The sequence below is a fragment of the Rhinoraja longicauda genome, unplaced genomic scaffold, assembly GCF_053455715.1.
Source record: "Rhinoraja longicauda isolate Sanriku21f unplaced genomic scaffold, sRhiLon1.1 Scf001219, whole genome shotgun sequence".
NCBI classification, from domain to species: domain Eukaryota; kingdom Metazoa; phylum Chordata; class Chondrichthyes; order Rajiformes; family Arhynchobatidae; genus Rhinoraja; species Rhinoraja longicauda.
The window spans coordinates 12,628-35,403 of NW_027602434.1; the positions used below are offsets into that span (position 1 = coordinate 12,628).

Genomic DNA, 22,776 nt, shown 5'->3' on the forward strand with positions numbered 1-22,776 from the left:
TGACTATTTTTTATTATTTTCTGATTTAGTTACAGATTGTCAGCATATTCAAAAATTGGTTTTGATTTAACTCCAATGATGGAAAAGCTTTTAAATGCAACAAGAGGGAAAATAAGTACTTGGAGAAATTTAAATTACTAAACAGATTCAAGGACAAATCATGTTTGATTAACGTTAATGGCATTTGATGAGGTGGAAGAGAAGACTGATGAAGAGAACATACAATGTAGTCCATGTGAATTTTCAGGAGTTTGACCAAGTCCCATACCATAGGCTAGTGGCCAAAAAAACATTGAGACATAAAATAAAAATGTGAAGAAGAAATTGATTTAAGGACTGAAAGTAGAAAGTTGTGGAAAACACTTCTTTTCTTCTGGAGTCAGTTACAACAACAGCTTTTTATGATAGATTCCTAAACACTGGTGGCAGCATAATATTTCCCTATTAGCATTTAACACAGAGAATAAAATCATTTTATGTCTTCTGACATTCCCAGTGATCCCACTTTGTTGTTGCAATCCAATATGGTATATTCAGTAGATAGACACGAAATGCTGGAGTAACTCAGCAGGTCCGGCAGCATCTCTGGGGAGAAGGAATGGGCGACGTTTCGGGTCGAGACCCTTCTTCAGAAGAAGGGTCTAAAGAAGGGTCTCGACCCGAAACGTCGCCCATTCCTTCTCTCCTGAGATGCTGCCTGACCTGCTGAGTTACTCCAGCATTTTGTGAATGAAATGCTAGAGTAACTCAGTGGGACAGGCAGCATCTCTGGAGAGAAGGAGTGGGTGACATTTTGGATCGAGACCTTTCTTCAGACCTTCAGATGAATACTTATATACAATGACTGTTGCTATCAGTCTCAAGACTAAATGCAAGAACAGCGATGAAATAGAAAGCCAGACAGAAGGACACACAAATAAACACAAGTTAAAGACACAAAATCAGCTACTTTGCAGAGCAAATTAGAGCAACATGTTCCTGAAATTACAGCAAAAACAAAATCAAAATCTTCTTTTATAAAGCAAGCTTAAACTTGTCATATCCTGGCGCTTCTGTCTACCAATTTTTCATGAGTAGTGTTTGTGCTATGAAAAAAGCCTCACACAAAGACACAAAATGTGCCATTAAAATGTTATCATATCACTTAAATATTAAAATGAAGTATTATTACATGCCCAAATGAAAATTATCCACTCTATAAAATGGTCATACATCAGAAGCAGCTTTAGATGTTAAATTGTGCTTCATTAAATCAATCATAATACTTTGGTCAGTGGACACAAAACTATGAAGTGTGACTCATTTCAGAAATGTGACCTTACAGTTATAAGTCCTTTAAGGATATTGGTAAATTGCATGAATATGATTAAATTAGATAAAGTGAGGTTAGTACATTAGAAATTATTATTCATCCTGAATCCAGACATTAATACCTTATTAAACAGCTTTGGCGGTGCAGCTAATGCCTTTTCTTCTCCCAGATACTTTACCCATGACCAGGGTTTTTTCTTTCCAGAGGGTGGCTTTGCTAATCAGAAAAAGAAATAAAATTTGTCACGGCAAATGAGAAATAAAAGGTTCAGTATTATATTATGCAAGCAAATATGATATTAGAGGAATTAAATTTTATCAGCTTGTCGCAAATAAAATTGGTTCTGGGTAACTGAAAGAGTTCAGCATCATGATTAGGATTACGGATTCATCATTGCAATAACCATAACTCTGATCATGTTACAAAGGCACTCAGGCTCTGTAATGGTGGAAAATAAAGCTCCTCACCTCTTGTTTTTTCACAGCAATTTTACTGATCTAAAATGGTTAATAAATAAATGATCAGCAATTGTTCTGTAATTATAATTTTAATTATTTTTTATTGCTGAAGTGTTAATCTCCACATCAGTTTTGAGATTTTACTCTCAAAACAAATTATTCTGGATCGTATTTTCTAATAGGAAGTCATCTACTATCATCTTAAAACCTCAAATGCTTTGCTATTTCATCAATAATCCATGCTACTGTTTATTTGCAAAACAAATGCTAGTGAAATATATTTTCCCTTCAAACTCTTAATACTAAATTAATTCTCATGGGAATTACTATGTCCCAGCAAAATTGATTTTATCTCTATAGTACTTAAAACACTAATGTCTCAATGTGGTTTGGGCCTTTTCGGATGAGTAACCACTGTGCTATTAGTTTTAAGATAGTTATGGATAGGGACAGAACAGGCCCACGAGTTAGAAATGTTAAATTGGGGCAATGCCAACTTTGAGGGTATGAGACAGGAACTCACTCCAGTTGACTGATGTATGTTGTTTGAACGAAAAGGAACGTCAGAGAAATGTGCTGACAAGAGTTAAAGTGATGCACGTCTCTGTTAGAGTGAAGGGAAAGGTAGGCAAACATAAGGATGCATGGATTGCAAGAGAAATTGATGCTCTGGTTTAGAGTAAGAAGGAGGCATGAGACAGTCTCGGCAGCTGCAATCAAGTACATCCCTGGAGAGGTTTTTGGAACTGAGCAGCAAGTTAAAAATGAAATTAGAAGGGCCAAAAGGGGGCAGGAGATAGCTCTGGCACATAGCATTGAGGATAACCCCAAGAAATTTTATAAATACCTGAAGGGGAAAAGGGTAACCAGATCGAGAGTGGAACCCCTCAGGAATCAAAGTGGTCAACTCGGCGTGGAGCCACAGGAGATGAGCAAGGTCCTCAATGAGTATTTCTCCTCTATTTTTACCTTGGAGAAGGACACGAGGACTGAGGAAATTGGGGCAGTCACTGGATGAGGCTTGAGAGCAGTTTGCTGTTACGGTCGAGGAGGTGTTGAAGGTCGTGACGTGTATGAAGGGAGACAAATCCCCTGGGCCAGATCAGATATATCCAAAGACACTGTGGGAAGCTAGAGAGAAAATTGCAGGAGCCCTGGCTGAGATTTACGAGTCCTCATTAAATACAGGCGATGTGCGGAAGATTGGAGGGTGGCAAATGTTGTGCCTCTATTCCAAGAAGGGCTGGAGGGAAAAGGTTGGGAACAACAGGCCACTGAGCCTAATATCTGTGGGCGGAAAGTTACTAGAGAATATTTTGAGGGATAGGATATATATGTTTTTAGATGGACACGGACTGATTAGGAATAGTCAGCATGGTTTTGTACATGGGAGGTCATGTCTCACGAATCTGATTGAGTTTTTTGATGATGTGACCAAAAAGGTTGATAAAGGCAGGGCTGTGGACATTGTAGATATGGATTTCAGCAAGGCATTTGACAAGGATCTGCATGGTAGACTGCTTTAGAAGGTTAGATCCCATGAGATCCGAGAGATAGCTAAAATTGAAAGAAAAATGGCTTCATGGAAAGAAGCAGAGGGTGATGGTGGAAGGTTTTTTTCCAGATTGGAGGCGTGCCTCAGGGTTCGGTACTGAGGCCATTGCTGTTTGTCATCTATAACAGTGATGTGGATGAAAAAGTACATTGCATGATTGGCAATTTTGCAGAATACACAAAAATGGGTCGTATTGTAAATGGTGAAGATAGTTGTCAAAAATTGTAGCAGGATCTTGATCGGTTGGGCAGGCGGGCTGAGAATTGGTTGTTAGAATTTAATACAGAGAAATGTGAGGTGTTGGATTTTGGGAACTCTAGCATGGGCTGGGCCTACACAATGAATGGCAGGGCTCTGGGGAGTGCTGTAGAGCTGAGGGATCGAGGAGTGCAGGTACAGTTGCTTGAAAGTGGCATCACAGGTAGATAGGGTGGTCAAAAAGGCTTTCGGCACATTGGCCTTCATCAGTCAGAGTATTGAGTACAGATGTTGGGAGGTTATGGTGTGGGTATATAGGACATTGGTGAGACCACATTTGGAGAATTGTGTTCAGTTTTGGTCACCCTGCAAAAGGAAAGATATTAAGCTGGAAAATGCAAAGAGGATTTATGAGGACATTGCCAGTACTTGAGGACTTGACTTGATCCACTCGAGGGAGAGGGTGGGCTGTCTAGGATTTTATTCCTTGGAGTGCAGGAGGCTCATAGAGTTGGAAAAAAAAGTTCATGAGGGGAATAGAAAGGGTAGATGTTTTAGCCAGTCTGGGGGAATTCAGAACTAGAGAACATAGGATTAAAGTGGGAGGGGAAGGATTTAATTAGAACCTGAGGGGCAACTTTATCACACAGAGGTTGGTGAATATATGGAACATGCTGCCAGAGGAGGTAGTTGAGGCATGTAATGTAAAAACATGTAAAAGACATTTGGACAGGTGCATGGATAAGAATGATTTGGAGGAATATGGGCCAAATGCAGGCAGGTGGGACTAGTGTAGATGGGGCATCTTGGTCGACATGGGCAAGTTGAGTCGAAGGGCCTGTTTCCATGCTCCATGACTTTAAGTGACTGCAATCCCACCCAACTGGACAATGATGGCAAAGTTTTGTGGGAGTTCAGGATTGACTGTTCTCATGGCTACATATACACTGGGAAGGACAAGAAAAAATAGATAATGATCATCACAGTTACGCATAATTTGCGACTTCAATAAGACCCATTTCAATATGTGGAAATTGAATTGGAACGAAATGAAGTCAACATTTTGGAAGACATCAACATCAAGGATGTGAAAGTGAAAGGATAGGTTGGAAATGTGGCGATAATTAACAAAACAAATAAATGCTGAAGAATTATTTGACACAGAGACAGTGACTATGACACAGAGACTATGACATAAGTGGCAAATTTACACTAAAGAATGCCTATCTATTAACGACACCTGAATTTTATTCCAATTATTCCAGGCTTATTTTATGAAGTCATGCCAATCAACATGGGTTACAAGCAAAAAAAAGAATTGATTCTAAAAATGATTTAAAAAATAATTTGAAGTAAAAATAACTCACTTCTGATTGCTTGGACTGGACTTTGATTGCAACCATTACAGAGTGTCCCTTGAACCAAGCATGAACAGACCAAAAGAAAATAGCAGCTACAAACATCAGCAACAGATACCAAAAGTTTAATATTTATGATTTAAGGAAGATATAACATAAGGAAGCCACAAATTGAATAACAAGTTACAATAAATGAATGCAACATGCTGCCAGCAAGAATAATGCAATCTGGTTCAAATAAAAAGTATTGAATACCCTGTATAGAAAGCCTGGAATCTGGGTCAGAAAGTCCACTGTTTTTGAAGCTACTGCGGTCTGCCAACACTGCAGGCATTTTAATCTTCATTTTCCCATCACCTTGCACTTCCTCCTGCAGCATAATCAAGTTAACAGTGTTCTACTTGTGAAATGCAGCTACGAAAGAAAGCATCAGAATCTGCCTTTTCTAAACTTGAATTTTGCACCTTGTTTGATAACATCACAAGTGACAGGTCTTCAGTCTCTGTGGTAACAGAAATCATTTATTCTACATTTGGCCAAAACTTATTAACACCCCATGAACACCAAATGATTTTGCAATTTGCACCAGAGAAGCGTTTTTTTTTTGTCACCACACAATAACTTGAAATTAAAATGACCCAAAAGGGCTTTTAATTTTAATCATATCATCACTGTAATATACTATTATATATTTCCCTATCAAATGCTAATGTTGCATGAAATAAATTATGTGCAGAAATATTACATGCAACATTAAGCATGAAGGTTTTAAGCAACATTGCTCAAATACTTGATGAAATTGTCGCTAGCTCGAAGCCTTTAATTCCCGACCAAAGCTCTCACAATTTGCTTGACATAATTCTCTGTAGTTCATGGTAATCAATTCTTATCTCTGAAGATTAGGTTTACACCAAGCTGATCATTTCACTTCTTTAAACCTCTCTTTGCTGCATTTTCAATGTAGATCTTGTTTTCTTTGCTGAAACAATTCTCACATTCTCAGATCATTGTTTCAATTCTTTTATGGTGCAAAATTTACCCAATTACATTTCAGGTTTATATTACTGTAATTATTTTTTAACCATCACAAACATTCAATATAATACTCTACTGTTGCTCCTTTTCTTCTTGGCATCCTGTACATGCAAGTAATGTTGATTTTCGTAATCTTGGGTGGTGTACAAGCTGAGCAGTTCAGCATTTCTTCCAGTTACTCCACCTTTGTTGTGATCTCTCATCATTTTGATGCAGCATTTTGATATACCAACCAGGATTTTCTTCCTCCCTTCCCCCTATCCTCAGCAAATCCACTGCATCATTGATGCCACCTTTATCAAAAAGCAACGCAATGCAACCCATCTGCAGAGAAGGGTTTGGTGACAGCAACGGCAGGGTACAATCTGGAGAATGTTGCACAAAGGGTGACTAAATAGTGTATCTGTTCAGTGAGACATAAAATACTTGTAGTTGTGGAGCCAAGCAAAATAGATATGAGAAATCCACCATTCAAAAGTATTATAAAAATATCTTATCTTGGACCACGGCAGGTGAGAGGTTAGAAGTTGGTAAGAAGCGTTTTGTATCGAAACGTATAAGATTATTAAGGGGTTGGACACGTTAGAGGCAGGAAACATGTTCCCAATGTTGGGGGAGTCCAGAACAAGGGGCCACAGTTTAAGAATAAGGGGCAGGCCATTTAGAACGGAGATAAGGAAAAACTTTTTCAGTCAGAGAGTTGTAAATCTGTGGAATTCTCTGCCTCAGACGGCAGTGGAGGCCAATTCTCTGAATGCATTCAAGAGAGAGCTAGATAGAGCTCTTAAGGATAGCGGAGTCAGGGGGTATGGGGAGAAGGCAGGAACGGGGTACCGATTGAGAATGATCAGCCATGATCCCATTGAATGGCGGTGCTGGCTCGAAGGGCCGAATGGCCTACTCCTGCACCTATTGTCTATTGTCTATTGTGATGAAAGTATAGAGAACAGAATAGGCAGGAGAAAGACAGAGAGAGAGAGGAAGAAATGTTAGATTAAATTTCACTTATTTTAATACAAGAGGGCTGACGGGTAAGACAGATGAGCTTAGGGCATCGATAGGTACATGCGATTGCGACATTGTGGCCATTATGGAAACCTGGTGAAGAGAGGGGTAGGACTGGCAGCTCAATGTTCCAGGATACAGATGCTTCAGGCGACACGGGTGAAGGTAGAGCGAAAGGTTTAGACGGGGTGGAATTTGCTAAATGTGTTCAGGAGTGTTTTCTCCGGCAATATGTAGAGTGCCTCACATGGGGAGGGCAACACTTGATCTTGTCTTGGGAAATTGGGATGGGCAAGAGGATGAAGTGTTCTTGGATGAGCCTTTTGGGAACAGTGACCTCTGTGCTATTAGTTTTAAGATAGTTATGGATAGGGACAGAACGGGCCCACGAGTCAAAGTGTTAAATTGGGGCAATGCTAACTTTGAGGCTGAACAACTCCGGTAGGTTGTTTGAATGAAAAGGAAGGTCAGAAAAGTGTGCTGACAAGAGTTAAGGACATGCAGGTCCCTGTTAGAGTGAAGGGAAAGGTGGGCAAACACAAGAATGCTTGGATTGCAAGATAAATTGAGGCTCCGGTCAAGAGTAAGAAGGAGGCATGAGACAGTCTAGGCAGCTGCAATCAGGTATATCCCTGGAGAGGTGTTTGGAACTAAGCTAAATATGAAATTAGGAGGGCCAAAAAGGGGACAGGAGATAGCTCTGGCAGATAGCATTAAGGACAAACCAAGAGGTTTGATAAATACCTGAATGGAAAAAGGTTAACCAGAGAGAGAGTGGGACCCCCTCAGGAATCAAAGCGGTCAACTCCGCGTGGAGATGAGCAAGGTCCTCAATGAGTATTTCTCCTCTATTTTTACCTTGGAGAAAGACACGGGGACTGAGGAAATTGGGGCAGTCACTGGATGTGGCTTGAGAGCAGTTTGCTATTAGGGTCGAGGAGGTGTTGAAGGTCGTGACGTGTAAGAAGGGAGACAAATCTCCTGGGCCAGATCAGATATCTCCAAAGACACTGTGGGAAGCTAGAGAGAAAATTGCAGGAGCCCTGGTGGAGATGTATGAGTGCTCATTAAATTCAGGCGATGTGCGGAAGATTGGAGGGTGGCAAATGTTATGCCTCTATTCCAAGAAGGGCTGCAGGGAAAAGGTTGGGAACAACAGGCCATCTGTGGGCAGAAAGTTACTAGGGAATATTTTGAAAGATTGGATATACATGTTTTTAGATGGACAAGGGCTGATTAGGAATAGACAGCATGGTTTTGTAGATGGGAGGTCGTGTCTCACAAATCTGATTGAGTTTTTTGATGATGTGATCAAAAAGGTTGATAAAGGCAGGGCTGTAGACGTTGTATATATGGATTTCAGCAAGGCATTTGACAAGGATCCATATATAAGACTGCGTTAGAAGGTTAGATCCCAATGGGATTCAAGGAGAGATAGCTAAATCAAAAGAAAATTGGTTTCATGGAAAGAGGCAGAGGGTGATGGTGGAAGGCTGCTTTTCGGACTGGAGATCTGTCTCAATGATTTGGATGAAAACGTACATGGCATGATTAGCAAGTTTGCATATGACATAAAAGTGGGTGGTACTGTAGATGGTGAAAATAGTTGTCATAAATTGTAGCAGGATTTCGACTGGTTGGGCAGGTGGGCTGAGGAGTGGTTGATGGAATTTAATACAAAGAAATGTGAGGTGTTGCACTTTGAGAAGTCAAACATGAGACCGCACCTGGAGTATTGTGTACAGTTTTGGTCTCCTAATCTGAGGAAAGACATTCTAGCCTTAGAGGGAGTACAGAGAAGGTTCACCAGATTGATCCCTGGGATGGCAGGACTTTCATATGAAGAAAGACTGGATAGACTAGGCTTATACTCGCTGGAATTTAGACTATGGGGGGATCTTATAGAAACATATAAAATTCTTAAGGGGTTGGAGAGGCTAGATGCGGGAAGATTGTTCCCGATGTTAGGGAAGTCCAGAACCAGGGGTCACAGCTTAAGGATAAGGGGGAAGTCTTTTAGGACCGAGATGAGAAAACATTTCTTCACACAGAGTGGTGAGTCTGTGGAATTCTCTGCCACAGAAGGTAGTTGAGGCCAGTTCATTGGCTATATTTAAGAGGGAGTTAGATGTGGCCCTTGTGGCTAAAGGGATCAGGAGGTATGGAGAGAAGGCAGGTACAGGTTACTGAGCTGGATGATCAGCCATGATCATATTGAATGGCGGTGCAGGCTCGAAGGGTCGAATGGCCTACTCCTGCACCTATTTTCTATGTTTCTGTTTCTATGAACAGGATCTACACAGTGAATGGTAGGGCTCTGGGGAGTGTTGTAGAGCAGAGGGATCTAGGAGTGCAGGCACAAGTTATTTGAAAGTGGCATCACCGGTAGATAATTAGATTATAAGTGATATGAGCAGAATAAGGCCATCAAGTCTACTCCGCCATTCAATCATGACTGATCTATCTCTCCCTCTAACCCTATTCTCCTGCTTCTTCCCATAACCTCTGACACCCGTACTAATCAGGTAAATAGGGTGGTCAAAAAAGGCTTTTGGCCCATTGGCCTTCATCAGTCAGAGTATTGAGGATAGAAGTTGAGAGATCATGTTGCAGTAATATAAGATGTTAGTGAGGCTGAATTTAGCGTATAGTGTTTAGTTCTGGGCACCACGTTATAGGAAAGATGTTGTCAAGCTGGAGAGGATGCAGAAAACATTTACGAGGATGTTGCCAGAACTCGAGAACCTGAGCTACAGGGAGAAGTTGAGCAGGCTACGACTCTATTCCTTGGAGCGCAGTAGGAGGAGGTGTGATCTTATGCTAGGTGTACAAAATTATGAGAGGAATAGATCGGGTAGACGTACAGAATCTCTTGCCCGGAGGAGGGGAATTGAGAGTCAGAGGACATAGGTTTAAGGTGAGGGGGAAAGATTTAATAGGAACCAGAGGGGTAACTTTCTCACGCAAGAGGTGATGGGTATATGGAATGAGCTGCCAGAAGAGGTAGTTGAGGCAAGTACCATCGCTACGTTTAAGAAACATTTGAACAGGTACATGGATAGGACAGGTTTAGAGATAGATGGGCCATACGCAGGTGAGTGGAACGTGTAGATGGGACATGTTGGTCAGTGTGGGCAAGTTGGGCCGAAGGGCATGTTTCTACACCGTATGATTCTATGACTTTATGAAATGACATATGCAGAGTGACAAATCCAAGTATAAATAGCTAATGGTGTCCATTAACTGAACTCCTAGCACTGACATGTATTGGCAGAGGCCTACAGTCCCACATGGTGCACGTGGCAGTTTCAATATCAACTGCACCAGTGATCATGCCACCTGGAAATTTCATGCGGCCAAGCCCATTGAATTAGATCGCCCGACATCTCCGTACGAGAATCTATTTAATTTCACAGATGCAAATGCAATACAAATTATAGTGAGTTGGAAGTTCATGTAGCACACTGGAATGAAATTGGAAGAGTAAAAGTCTAACAATACCCGTTACTTAGCAGAGAGAACAAAACCCAAGCTCACAGCCCACCCATGGTATTTGGAAATGCTTTCTTCACAGGAAAGTATTTTCAAATGAAAAGTGCCTTCCAACCCATTGTTTGGATTATTGTATTGTTCAGTGCACTGCTGTTTTTGAATGAAGAAAATGCAATTACAGGACTGCTGTTGGAATCAAAGCAATCATGATGAGTAAACACTGGGTATCAGCAGTAAATACATTTGTATTCTCTCATGTTGCATTATCAGTGAAATCTTTGCTTCTCACTCGACTCATTTTTAAAACATGTTCAACAATCAGTTAATATTGAGTGTGTGCATTTGGTTGGCAAATAAATATTTATACTGTGGTTACAGCCAGCGAGGGAAATTAACTATCAGTTCCAGTCAAGTATTGCAATGTTCATAAGACCTGGAAAAATCTGTAGATTTTCTGCATCGCCTTATCACATTTCTATATTTACATATGTTTTGACAAAAAAATAATAGCGCAAAATTTATTAGGCCACTTTCCTGACTTTGCTGGGCTGGAATAATTTGGCCTCAAATTTCGTGGAACCAGGTCACATCTGTGTTAGGATGAGGTTAGATGTGTTAACACCTGCGGAAGTGGCGGCGCCTAACGGCTGCGGCTCGCTAGCAGTCTGTTCGTCTTTTTTCCTTTTTTGTTGTTGTGTGTCGGTGTTGGGATGTTTTGTTTTTTTTTTGGTTGTGTATGTGTGGGGGGTGGTGGTGTGGGTGGGGGGGTGGGGGAAACCTTTCTCTTTTAGGTCTCTTCCTCACGGCGCGGGGTGCGGCTCGGCCGCGGGGCCTAACATCGCCCGGCGCGGCTCGGCCGCTGGACTTAACATCGCCCGGCGCTGCTCGGCCGCTGGACTTAACAGTGCCCGGTGCGGCTTGGCCGCGGGGCCTTCCATCGCCCGATGCGGCTCGGCCGCGGGGCCTAACATCGCTGGTGCGGCTCGGCCGCGGGGCCTAACATCGCTGGTGCGGCTCGGCCGCGGGACTTAACAGTGCCCGGTGCGGCTCGGCCGCGGGGCCTAACATCGCTGGTGCGGCTCGGCCGCTGGACTTAACAGTGCCCGGGCCGCGGGGCCTAACATCGCCCGGCGCGGCTCGGCCGCGGGACTTTTCATCACTGGTGCGGCTCGGCCGCTGGACTTAACATCGCCCGGTGCGGCTTGGCCGCGGGGCCTTTTATCGCCCGGTGCGGCTCGGCCGCTGGACTTAACATCGCCCGGTGCGGCTCGGCCGCGGGACTTAGCTGCGCACGGCTCGGTCGCGGGGCCTTCCACCGCCCGGTTCGGCCGCGAGACGTCTCAGCGCCCGGTGCGACTCGGCCGCGGGGACTTACATCCCCTTGCGGGGACTGTGCGGGTCGGTCGGGGACGAGCTGTCTGTCCGTGGGCGTGGGGAAGAGAGTGGAAGTTTTGTTGCCTCCATCACAGTGAGGGGGTGTTTCGAGTCACTGTGATGGACGTTATGTGTTGGGGTCATGTGTCTTGTGTTCTTTTTTGTGTGTGACTGCTATGTAGTTTCGTTCGGTACCTTGGTACCGAATGACAAATAAAGCTCTGTTGAACTGTTGAACATCCACTTTGGGACAAGAACAGGAAAGCAGAGTATTACCTGAATGGTGGCCAATTAGGAAAAGGGGAGCTGCAACGTGACCTGGGTGTCATGGTGCACCAGTCATTAAAAGTAGGCATGCAGGTGCAGCAGGCAGTAAAGAAAGCGAATGGTTTGTTAGCATTCATAGCAAGAGGATTTGAGTATAGGAGCAAGGAGGTTCTGTTGCAGTTGTACAGGGCCTTGGTGAAACCGCACCTGGAGTATTGTGTACAGTTTTGGTCTCCTAATCTGAGGAAAGACATTCTAGCCTTAGAGGGAGTACAGAGAAGGTTCACAAGATTGATCCCTGGGATGGCAGGACTTTCATATTAAGAAAGACTGGATAGACTAGGCTTATACTCGCTGGAATTTAGAAGACTGAGGGGGGATCTTATTGAAACATATAAAATTCTTAAGGGGTTGGAGAGGCTAGATGCAGGAAGATTGTTCCCGATGTTGGGGAAGTCCAGAACCAGGGGTCACAGCTTAAGGATAAGGGGGAAGTCTTTTAGGACCGAGATGAGAAAACATTTCTTCACACAGAGAGTGGTGAGTCTGTGGAATTCTCTGCCACAGAAGGTAGTTGAGGCCAGTTCATTGGCTATATTTAAGAGGGAGTTAGATGTGGCCCTTGTGGCTAAAGGGATCAGGGGGTATGGAGAGAAGGCAGGTACAGGTTACTGAGCTGGATGATCAGCCATGATCATATTGAATGACGGTGCAGGCTCGAAGGGCCGAATGGCACCTATTTTCTATGTGTTAGGATATGATGATATATGTTGCACGTTAGGGGTGTTTCTAACTCTTCTACCTTACTTCTCTACGCATGGGACTCCAAAAGGTTTTGAGTCTACCTCGACTTTATGCATTGGGGACTTAAAATATAGGTCTAATGTTGGTGGAAAGTAGCTTCCATCATTAAAAAAATCAAAAAAAAACTGGAAATCTGAAATAAACGCAGAAAAAGATGGAAACACTCGGTAGGTCAGGCAGCTTCTGTGGAGACGGGACATTTCATACTGATGACCTTTCATCATAAAATTAAACAGAGGTTTTATGGAGCTCAGTGAGCTCGAATCAAAGGCCAATGACCTGTGACATTTACTCGGTCTCTCCTCACAGATGCTGCCTGATGTGCTGAATTTCTGTTTTCAAAGCAGTTTCCATCCTGCCAATATAAAAGTTGTTAAATAAGCAAAATATGGAAAGCAGACTACTGCAAAGCAGCAAACTTCAGAAATGTCACTGCGTAGTAATATACCCCTGTCGAAGGAGGTAAATATTTATAAAATACTAGACCAAGTGGACCCGTTGGGCCCAAACCTCTCCTGCATTGGTGCAGCACCCTCCCCTCCCCCACCCCCTTCCCCCCACTCCCCTCCCTCCCTTCTTCACTCCCACTCTCCTCTCCCCTTCCCCTTCCCCTCCCCCTCTCCCCTTCCCCTCCCCCTCTCCCTTCCCTCCCTCCTCCCCTCCCCCTCCCTCGATCCCCCTCAACCCCCCATTATCCTCCCTCCTCTCTCCTCCCTCCCTAGGAGATAGATTTAAACTTAAAAATGTGAATAACTTTAAAAATATAACACCGATTTCAATGAAACCTCTTCCATTAGCACCAAAGGGATGACGGTGAGTAAGGTGGGCCAAAACTGTCATGCTATCGTGTACCGTTTTGGCTGTAGTTCAGGAACAAACAAACAAACAAACGAGAGTTTTAGTATATAGATAACACACCATGTAGTCATCTTCAAAATCTTCTTCAGATTCTTCTTTTGGGTTCACACTCACTTTTTTCTTCCGTTTTTTTGTCCGTTTCAATATTACACTGGTGTTTTGCTTCACCGGTACATGGGCCATAATGGATTGTCTGTCAAAGAATCTTGAGTTAAATTCAGTTTATCTAGCCAAGTTTCAAAAGTACCATACACAACTTTGTTTCAATATTAAACTTTTGAGGCATTAAATTAGACTGAAGTATATACTGTTCGAACATTGAATTCTCCAATTTTAGGTAGCCTTTAACAAATCCCCCTCCTCTTTTTCTCCCCCCACACCTTTCTTCCCCCTTCTCTTCTTCCCTCAACCCCCCTCTGTGCCTCACCTGGACTCGGACCTGTTCCCTCCCCCTCACATTTCTTCCTCTGGCTTCACAATTTGCAAATCTTCAATCTTTCTGTTTCACACCATTTGCTTCCGTCTCTGGCCTTTATTCCAACAATCTGCCTATCAAAAAACCCTCTTACCTATGTGCATCTTTTACCTGCCATGCTTTGTCCTGCCTCTCCTCTCTCCCAGCTTTCTCTTCCCCGCCACCAACAATCAGTCTGAAGAAAGAACCCCACCGGAAACATCACCTATCCATGTTCTCCAGAGATGCTGCCCGACCCGTTGAGTTACTCCAGCAATTTGTGTCCTTTTGTGTAAACCAGCATCTGTAGTTCCTTGTTTCTATCTAATGTATTGACTGACTTAATTTATGAAATACAATAGCCTATGGTTTTGTTATTGGACTGGTAATCCATAGGTCTAAACTAATGATCGTTGGCATGTGTTCAAATCACAATTATAGCAGCAAAAAGATTTAAATATTGTTAATGAAATTAATCTGGAATAAAACATAAGAATTAATAACCTGATTATGACAGTACCAGATTGCCATAAAACCCATTTGGTTCCCAGCTTTTACAGGGAATGAAATTAGTTATCCTTATGCTATCTCTGATATGATATCCTGGAAACTTAACAATGTTATTGGCACCTTACTTCTCCCAGAGAGAACCCACATAGTTCTATCATATTGCTAAGAATAATAATGGCAAGAATAAAACCATATGGATTGCCCAACAACAACTTTGGAACTGAGCATGAGAAGGTACATCCATCCCATCTCTGCACTAAGAAATGGAGTGTTGCGTTGAACTAGAAATGTTATTCCACTGACTAACAACAGTCTTACAAACGCCTACACAGCCATTTGATGCCATTAAGCCAGCACATCAGTCTTCTACATCGTCATGGCTAATAATAAGAAATAACAGAAGTTAGACAATTGGGCCATTGCAATTGAACAATCACTCAATTTGATCTTTTACTTCAGCATTACTTTGCACGTAGTTTAATTCCTTTAACATTCCAAAATCTACTAAGGTCTACCTGAGTATAACTGCAGACGCTGGTACAAATCTAAGGTATTTATTCACAAAATGCCGGAGTAACTCAGCAGGTCAGGCAGCATCTCGGGAGAGAAGGAATGGGTGACGTTTCGGGTCGAGACCCTTCTTCTACCTGAGTATACAGTGCCAAAGTTACCACCACCTCCAAGTACTGAATTCTAAAGATTCACAGGATTCACAACTGTCTGTGTGAATAAGTTTCGTCTCATGAATGTCCTGAATGGTAAATTCTTTATTTTGATACCGTGATCCCTGCTGCTAGATATCCCAACTAGGAGAGATACAAGCTTCTGTTGGAATTTTTCATAATTCAATGAGATCACCATGAAGAATGTGTCCTATTTTATCAGAAGAAGAGTCTCACTAAAGGTGGAAACAGAATGGTGCAAGTTGAAAAGGAATATTGAGTATATGGGGTGGCATTTGGGCTGGAGAAAGAGAATCATCTAGAGTGCCACAAGTGACCATGGGTAAGTCTTGAAGTGCTTCGCTACATGACTGGCCTTGCAGCACATGGTGAAATCTTGTCCTCGCCAATCGATCTGGAATGGATGCAGCTACCAAGGGCCAAGTTGATTTGAGTGACCATCGCACACTCCTTGGTGACAAGGATCCTACCTACTTATTGAGACAATCCTCTAAAGTGCAATGTGACACATTTGTGTCAATTGAGAAAGGTTCAAAACAAAAACCAGTGACTCAGAGCGACAAATCCTTGAAGTTCCATGGGCCACCACTAGCAACAATCTGTAATCCAACATAACTTGTCAAGTCATGTTCAAAAATCCCCATTATTCAGTTATTAATTTCAAGGCATTGGATCAATATTGCTTTAAAATACAGAAGATGGCTGAGGCAGCGCTGGGAACATCTAATATGGAGGGAACAATCTGCCAAAGCGACAATAGAGATATGGATGAAAGTGCAACTTTAGATGCATAATGGCAGGGATAGAGCAATCACACAACCGCTCAACACCTGCGCTCAGTCCTTATTTGCATCGGCAAAACCAAGCGCAGGCTCGGCGATCGCTTCGTTGAACACCTGCGCTCGGTCTGCATTAACAAATCTGATCTCCCGGTGGCCGAGCACTTCAACTCCCCCTCCCATTCCCAGTCTGGCCTTTCTGTCATGGGCTTCCTCAGTGCCATAGTGAGGCCCACCGGAAATTGGAGGAACAGCACCTCATATTTCGGCAGCTTGCAGCCCAGTGGTATGAACATCGACTTCTCCAACTTTAGATAGTTCCACCGTCCCTCTCTTCCCCTCCTCCTTCCCAGATCTCCCTCTGTCTTCCTGTCTCCACCTATATCCTTCCTTTGTCCCGCCCCCCTGACATCAGTCTAAAGAAGGGTCTCGACCCGAAACGTCACCCATTCCTTCTCTCCTGAGATGCTGCCTGACCTGCTGAGTTACTCCAGCATTTTGTGAATAAATACCTTCGATTTGTACCAGCATCTGCAGTTATTTTCTTATACGTAATGTTAATCACAACTCTGCTTCTATTAACCGGTCCAACAGTATTCAATAAAAGGTCCTAATTTTAGAATTCGATTTTCTAAAACTCATCAAAGCAGCTTTTCAATATACCTACTCATTTTCATATAACTGTTGATAAAATGTTCCACAGAAATGATCACACTTATTGAACTTGTTCACTGTCCCATATCCTCCACAGTTTTCACAGCAGCAGACGCCGTGCGTGTTCGGCAAATCATTTGTGCAACCATCTTCAGTAATGACTTCTGCTGTGACACAAAATAAGAAAACAATAAGTAAAGCAATACGATAATAAATGTGGAATAATTTGTTTTGTACCTGCACAGTTAGTTTTATGCCAGTCTCAAGTTTGAATGGTTTCAGTGATTAACAAAGATTTGCTTTGATGATTTTTTTAGATTTAGATTTAGAGATACAGCGCGGAAACAGGCCCTCTGGCCCACCAGGACCGCACCGCCAGCGATCCCCGCACATTAACACCATCCTACACACACTAGGGACAATTTAAAAAAAGATTTTTTTAACATTTTACCCAGCCAATTAACCTACATACCTGTACGTCTTTGGAGTGTGGGAGGAAACCGAAGATCTCGGAGAAAACCCACGCAGGACACGGGGAGAACGTACAAACTCCGTACAGACGGCGCCCGTAGTCAGGATCGAACCTGAGTCTCTGGCGCTGCATTCGCTGTAAGGCAGCAACTCTACCGCTGCGCCACCGTGCCATGTGCCAATGATCATTGGCAACTACAATCTCACTGTTCCCCTATTTAATTTGGCATCAATCCAAGCTTTATTTCTCACATTCTTGTCCATGAATGAGGTTACCTTCAATTGGTGGAATGCATCCAGAGAATTATTTCCCAGGACATCCTCCTTGTTGTTACTTCTTAAATGTTCAAAGTACCTTAAAACTTACCTTCAAATTTTCAGCCCAGCTAATGCTGATCCTTTTCTCCTTCTGCTTCGTGACAATAGTTTATTAGTTTAACACATTCTGTACACCAGAAGTGCAACAGAAACACACAATTTGATGTACAGATGCAAAAGTGTCCTTAAAAACGTCTAACCCTCATTCAGTATTCTAAAATTGTGACTGCAGATGCTGGATTCTGGAGCGCAAATAAGTAAATTGCTGACAAAATTCAGAGGGCCAACAGTATCAGTGCAGGCAAAGGGATGGTCGATGTTTCAAGCTGGGACCTTGTATCAAAACTGAGACTGAAGAGGTAGCTAGTTTTTCGAGGTGAGAGGAAGAGGTGAGACAGAGGCTCTAGGTGCTAGTTTGACGGTCTGGCTGGAGGTCTGTAAACAGAAGTGTTCCACAGTGATCTATGTTGATACCATTGCAGTTTGTGATATATATAAATAACGTGGGCAAAATCATACATGGTTTAAGTTTGAAGATGATTCAAAAATCAGAAATGTGGCTAGTAGGTAAGGATGTTCAAGGAAGGGCGGCACGGTGGCGCAGCGGTAGAGTTGCTGCCTTACAGCAAATGCAGCGCCGGAGACTCCGGTTCGATCCTGACTACGGGCGCCGTCTGTACAGAGTTTGTACGTTCTCCCTTTGACCTGCGTGGGTTTTCTCCGAGATCTTCGGTTTCCTCCCACACTCCAAAGACGTACAGTTATGTAGGCTAATTGGCTGGGCAAATGTAAAAATTTAAAAAAATTGTCCCTAGTGTGTGTAGGATAGTGTTAATGTGCGGGGATCGCTGGGCGGCCTGGACCCGGTGGGCGGAAGGGCCTGTTTCCGCACTCTATCTCTAAATCTAAATCTAAATCTAAAGGATGCAGTGGAATATAAATCAGTTCCAGGTAGGGGTTGAGAAATGGCAGGTGGAGTTTAATCTGAGTTAGTGTGAGGGATTGCACTTTTGGAGGTCAAATATAAGGGGAAAATACACAATGGCAGGACCCTTGACGGAATTGATGTACAGAAGGATCTTGAGGTCCAAGTCTACAGCTCCCTGAAAGCGGTAAAACAAGGTGACGGGTAAAGAAAGCATATGGAATTCTTGCCTTCATCAGTTGGTGCATCGAGTATAAGAATCAGGATGTCATACAGCAGTTTTATAAAACCTTGATTAAGCAGCATTTGGAATATTATATGGAGTCCTGGTAGTCCCATTACATGAAGTATGTGGAGGATGTGCAGAAAAGGTTTATCAGAATGCTGCCTGGATTGGAAGGGATTAACTATAAGGTGAGGTTGTCCAAACTCAGATTATTTTCTCTGGAGGTTGATAGTCATAGAGTGATACAGTGTGGAAACAGGCCCTTCGGCCCAACTTGCCCACGCCGACCAACATGCCCCATCTACACTATTCCTACTTGCCTATGCTAGGCCCATAACCCTGTAAACCTATCCTATCCAGGAAACTGTCCAAATGTCTCTTAAACGTTATGATAGCAGTTCAAACTGACAGTGGGGAATTAACAAGAATAAACCCTCTTCAGGAGCAGCACGTACATTTGGTGATATAATCTGTTTTGGAATTTATTGTGTTGACTTATTTTTTTGCAATGTGTTTAAAGTTGTGCTTTTCAAATGTTATATATATTTTCTAAATATGAACAGCTCAGTGGGGCAAAACTCACTATTTGCATTGTGGATGTTAACTTCCTTGCTTAATTTTACTTCACTGTACAAAAATGCCAGGTGTTAAAAGTAAAAGGAAAAGACAGTTCACGGCCCATTGCCAAACCTTTGCGTTGAGAGCCATGTAAGTATCTAAAGCTTCCTTTGGACAAACTAGTGAAATATTAGTTGAAGCTGGTGTATCTGAGCAGACAGAATAAATGCCATCCTGAAATTACACTAAGGACAACAAGTAATCCGCTTTCCAGAATTGAATTTCAGACTGATGGCATTCCTCAGTAAAGTTCCAGGAGATGGGGTTGGAGCAACAGTAGGGAGTGTCAATGCTTACAAATCAATGTTTTTAGACACAAAATGCTGGAGTAACTCAGTGGAAAAAGTAGCATCTCTGGACAGAAGGAATGGGTGACGTTTCGGGTCAAAAAGTCTGAAGAAAGGTCTCGACCCGAAATGTCACCCATTCCTTCTATCCAGAGATTCTGCCTGTCCCGCTGAGTTACTCCAACATTTTGTGTCTATCTTCAGTGTAAACCAGCATCTGTAGTTCCTTCCTACACAAATCTGTGTTTATATCAGATTCTTAGAGCGATTTAAGTGTCGTGTCGTGTAAACCAACCAGTTCAGTGACCGTTGATTGGAAATGAAGTTTGACCATGGGTGAAGAGAGGATTGCCTTTGATACTTTTCAGTATTTATTAAGCAAACTGGAGGTAAGACACTGAAAGCGCTCAGAATAGCAAACTGGAGGTAAGACACTGAAAGCGCTCAGAATAACTTAACATCTTTCATTCTGGCCCCAGGAATTTTACCTTGGAACAAAATAGGCTGCAAGAACATGTGCAGATTAACAAATCTTCAATTTGGATTCTTGCAATATCAATAGTAATGAAACTTCATTTTGGAACATATCTGGGACAAGTAATGAGACACCAATCAAATGTTCTTCTTGTGCTCAGAGCTCATCCTTCTTTTTTAATGAGACATTTGATAGGTTGATAGAGATATTTGAGACTAAGACAGGTTGATAACCTGAGCACCATGTGGAGATATGAATTCCACCATCTTCCATGTTAAATGGTGACTCAGACATAACAAAAGAATTTATATCTTATTTATATCGGCGAAACCAAGCGCAGGCTCGGCGATCGCTTCGCTGAACACCTGCGCTCGGTCCGCATTAACGCAACTGATCTCCCGGTGGCCCAGCACTTTAACTCCCCCTCCCATTCCCAGTCTGACCTCTCTGTCATGGGCCTCCTCCAGTGCCATAGTGAGGCCCACCGGAAATTGGAGGAGCAGCACCTCATATTTCGCCTGGGCAGTTTGCAGCCCGGTGGTATGAACGTCGACTTCTCCAACTTCAGATAGCTCCTCTGTCCCTCCCTTCCCCTCCTCCTTCCCAGATCTCCCTCTATCTTCCTGTCTCCACCTATATCCTTCCTTTGTCCCACCCCCGACATCAGTCTGAAGAAGGGTCTCGACCCGAAACGTCACCCATTCCTTCTCTCCCGAGATGCTGCCTGACCTGCTGAGTTACTCCAGCATTTTGTGAATAAATACCTTCGATTTGTACCAGCATCTGCAGTTATTTTCTTATATAACAAAAGAATAACTCCATCCCCAGAGCTAATGTATCCAGGAGATGAGACAGGAAAATCTATTCCTGCACAATTGAAATCATTCTACCATGACCATTACATCAAAATTCTTCAAGTGCTTAATCTATTTGACATAACAGGAGTTTATATGCAGAGGTCAACATTTACATGAAACCCTTTATTGCTGCTATCAACTCACAAAAAAAGTTTATACTAATCTTGCTTTCTCTCTTTTTATGGTTTAATGTTACTATTTAATTCACCATCAATCCTATTCATTGAGTGATTATGTTACAAGGATGTAATTAGTAAAATGTGATCATACCATCAATCACATTCTGGTGATAGTCACATACAAAGCACAGAAAATATTTGTAATTTTGAAATATAGTTTATTCCGTACAAAACTGAGTTGAAAGATGTTTGTGGCATTTTTATTCCAGGATACTTGTATCACGTTACATTACCAAATGCAACACATCATCCTTCTGCTGCTTCTGAATGACCATTCATCTATATACTAAAACTCTCGTTTGTTTGTTTGTTTGTGATCGAACGACAGTCAAAACGGTACACGATAGTGTGACAATTTTAGGCCCACCTTACTCACCGTCATCGTTTTAATGGTAATGCAAGTAGTTTTATTGAAATTGGTGTTATATTTTTAAAGTTATTCACATTGTAACGCCTAAATCTATCTCCCAGGGAGGGAGGGGGGAGGAGTGAGGATAAGGGGGGTTGAGGGGATGGAGTGGGGGGGAGGGGGAGGGAGGGGGGGAGGAGGAGGGAGGGGAAGGGAAAGGAAGGGAGGGAGGGGATGAGGGGGGAGGAGGGGAAGGGAGGGAGGGGATGAGGGGAGAGGAGGGAGGGAGGGGGGGTGGAAGGGGAGGGGGAGGAGGAGGGAGGGAGGGAGGGGGGAGAGAGGAGGGGGAGAGGAGGGGGAGAGGGGAGTGGGAGAGGAGAGGGTGCTGCACCAATGCAGGAGAGGTTTGGGCCCAACGGGTCCACTTGGTCTAGTATGATATAACGGGGAAATCGGGGCTCCGTTCAGTTTTTCTTTTGTGCTGAACATCATAAAATTGAAACCACACCAATTGTGAACTATCAATTATTAGGCATTCCAATTCTGGAAGACCGCCAAAGGAAAATGTCTAAAACAGAAATTACAACCTAATATAGATGCATTATAGCAGTGATTCCATTACCACCACTACCAGCAGTGAGATAGGTCCAGGAAACTGTAAGCTTCAAACCATAAAATGTATGCATTGCAAACAGAATATCAAAACCATTCAAAAACAATTTCCTCAAATGGCAGTCGCACAGGTCTCACAAAGTGCCAGTTCTATAAAAAAGAGGACTGCAGAAGAATCAAAAGTTTAGACCAGCTCTTCTTTCTGTCCAGCAAATGTCATGTCTTTCTTTTATGTGTTTAATGGTTCAATCATTCTCAAATTGGAAATTGTTCTGATTCGCACTTAATGTGCACATACAGGAGAATATGTTTATAAGTTGCAAACACAGCATGATTCAAACACCAAAAAATAATGGCCTTAAACTGATCGTCCTTTTTTGATAATTACACAGAAACACATACAATCAGCAAAATTAAATGATTTTTATACTATTTAATTTTTATTCACAGATCATGAGCAGAATACTCTCCCTGAAACCTTCCAAATTAATCCTTTTTACGGGTTGCATTATTATTGGGCAACCCTAATTTATATTTTCTTTATCTTTTCAAGTTATTATTAATTAGCACCCACGGAGATACATTGTTAAAGTGAGTCCTATTTGCCACAGTTACTTTGCAGCTTTGCAAAGAGATGAGGGACTTCTACCAAGGCCTACTGGT

General features: G+C 42.6%; 1 protein-coding gene across 1 annotated transcript; it reads right to left on the minus strand.

The window, feature by feature from the left end:
- Positions 1-1,433: 1,433 nt before the first annotated feature.
- Positions 1,434-19,975, minus strand: LOC144591610 (lethal(3)malignant brain tumor-like protein 1; the record flags this gene model as incomplete). The annotated part of the gene is made up of 6 exons (XM_078395667.1): positions 19,937-19,975; positions 18,637-18,688; positions 16,810-16,963; positions 13,777-13,909; positions 5,137-5,251; positions 1,434-1,528 (listed from the first exon to the last, which is right to left on the minus strand). Coding segments are annotated over exons 1-6 (588 nt in total), but the record flags the coding sequence as incomplete, so codon positions are not given.
- Positions 19,976-22,776: the final 2,801 nt, after the last annotated feature.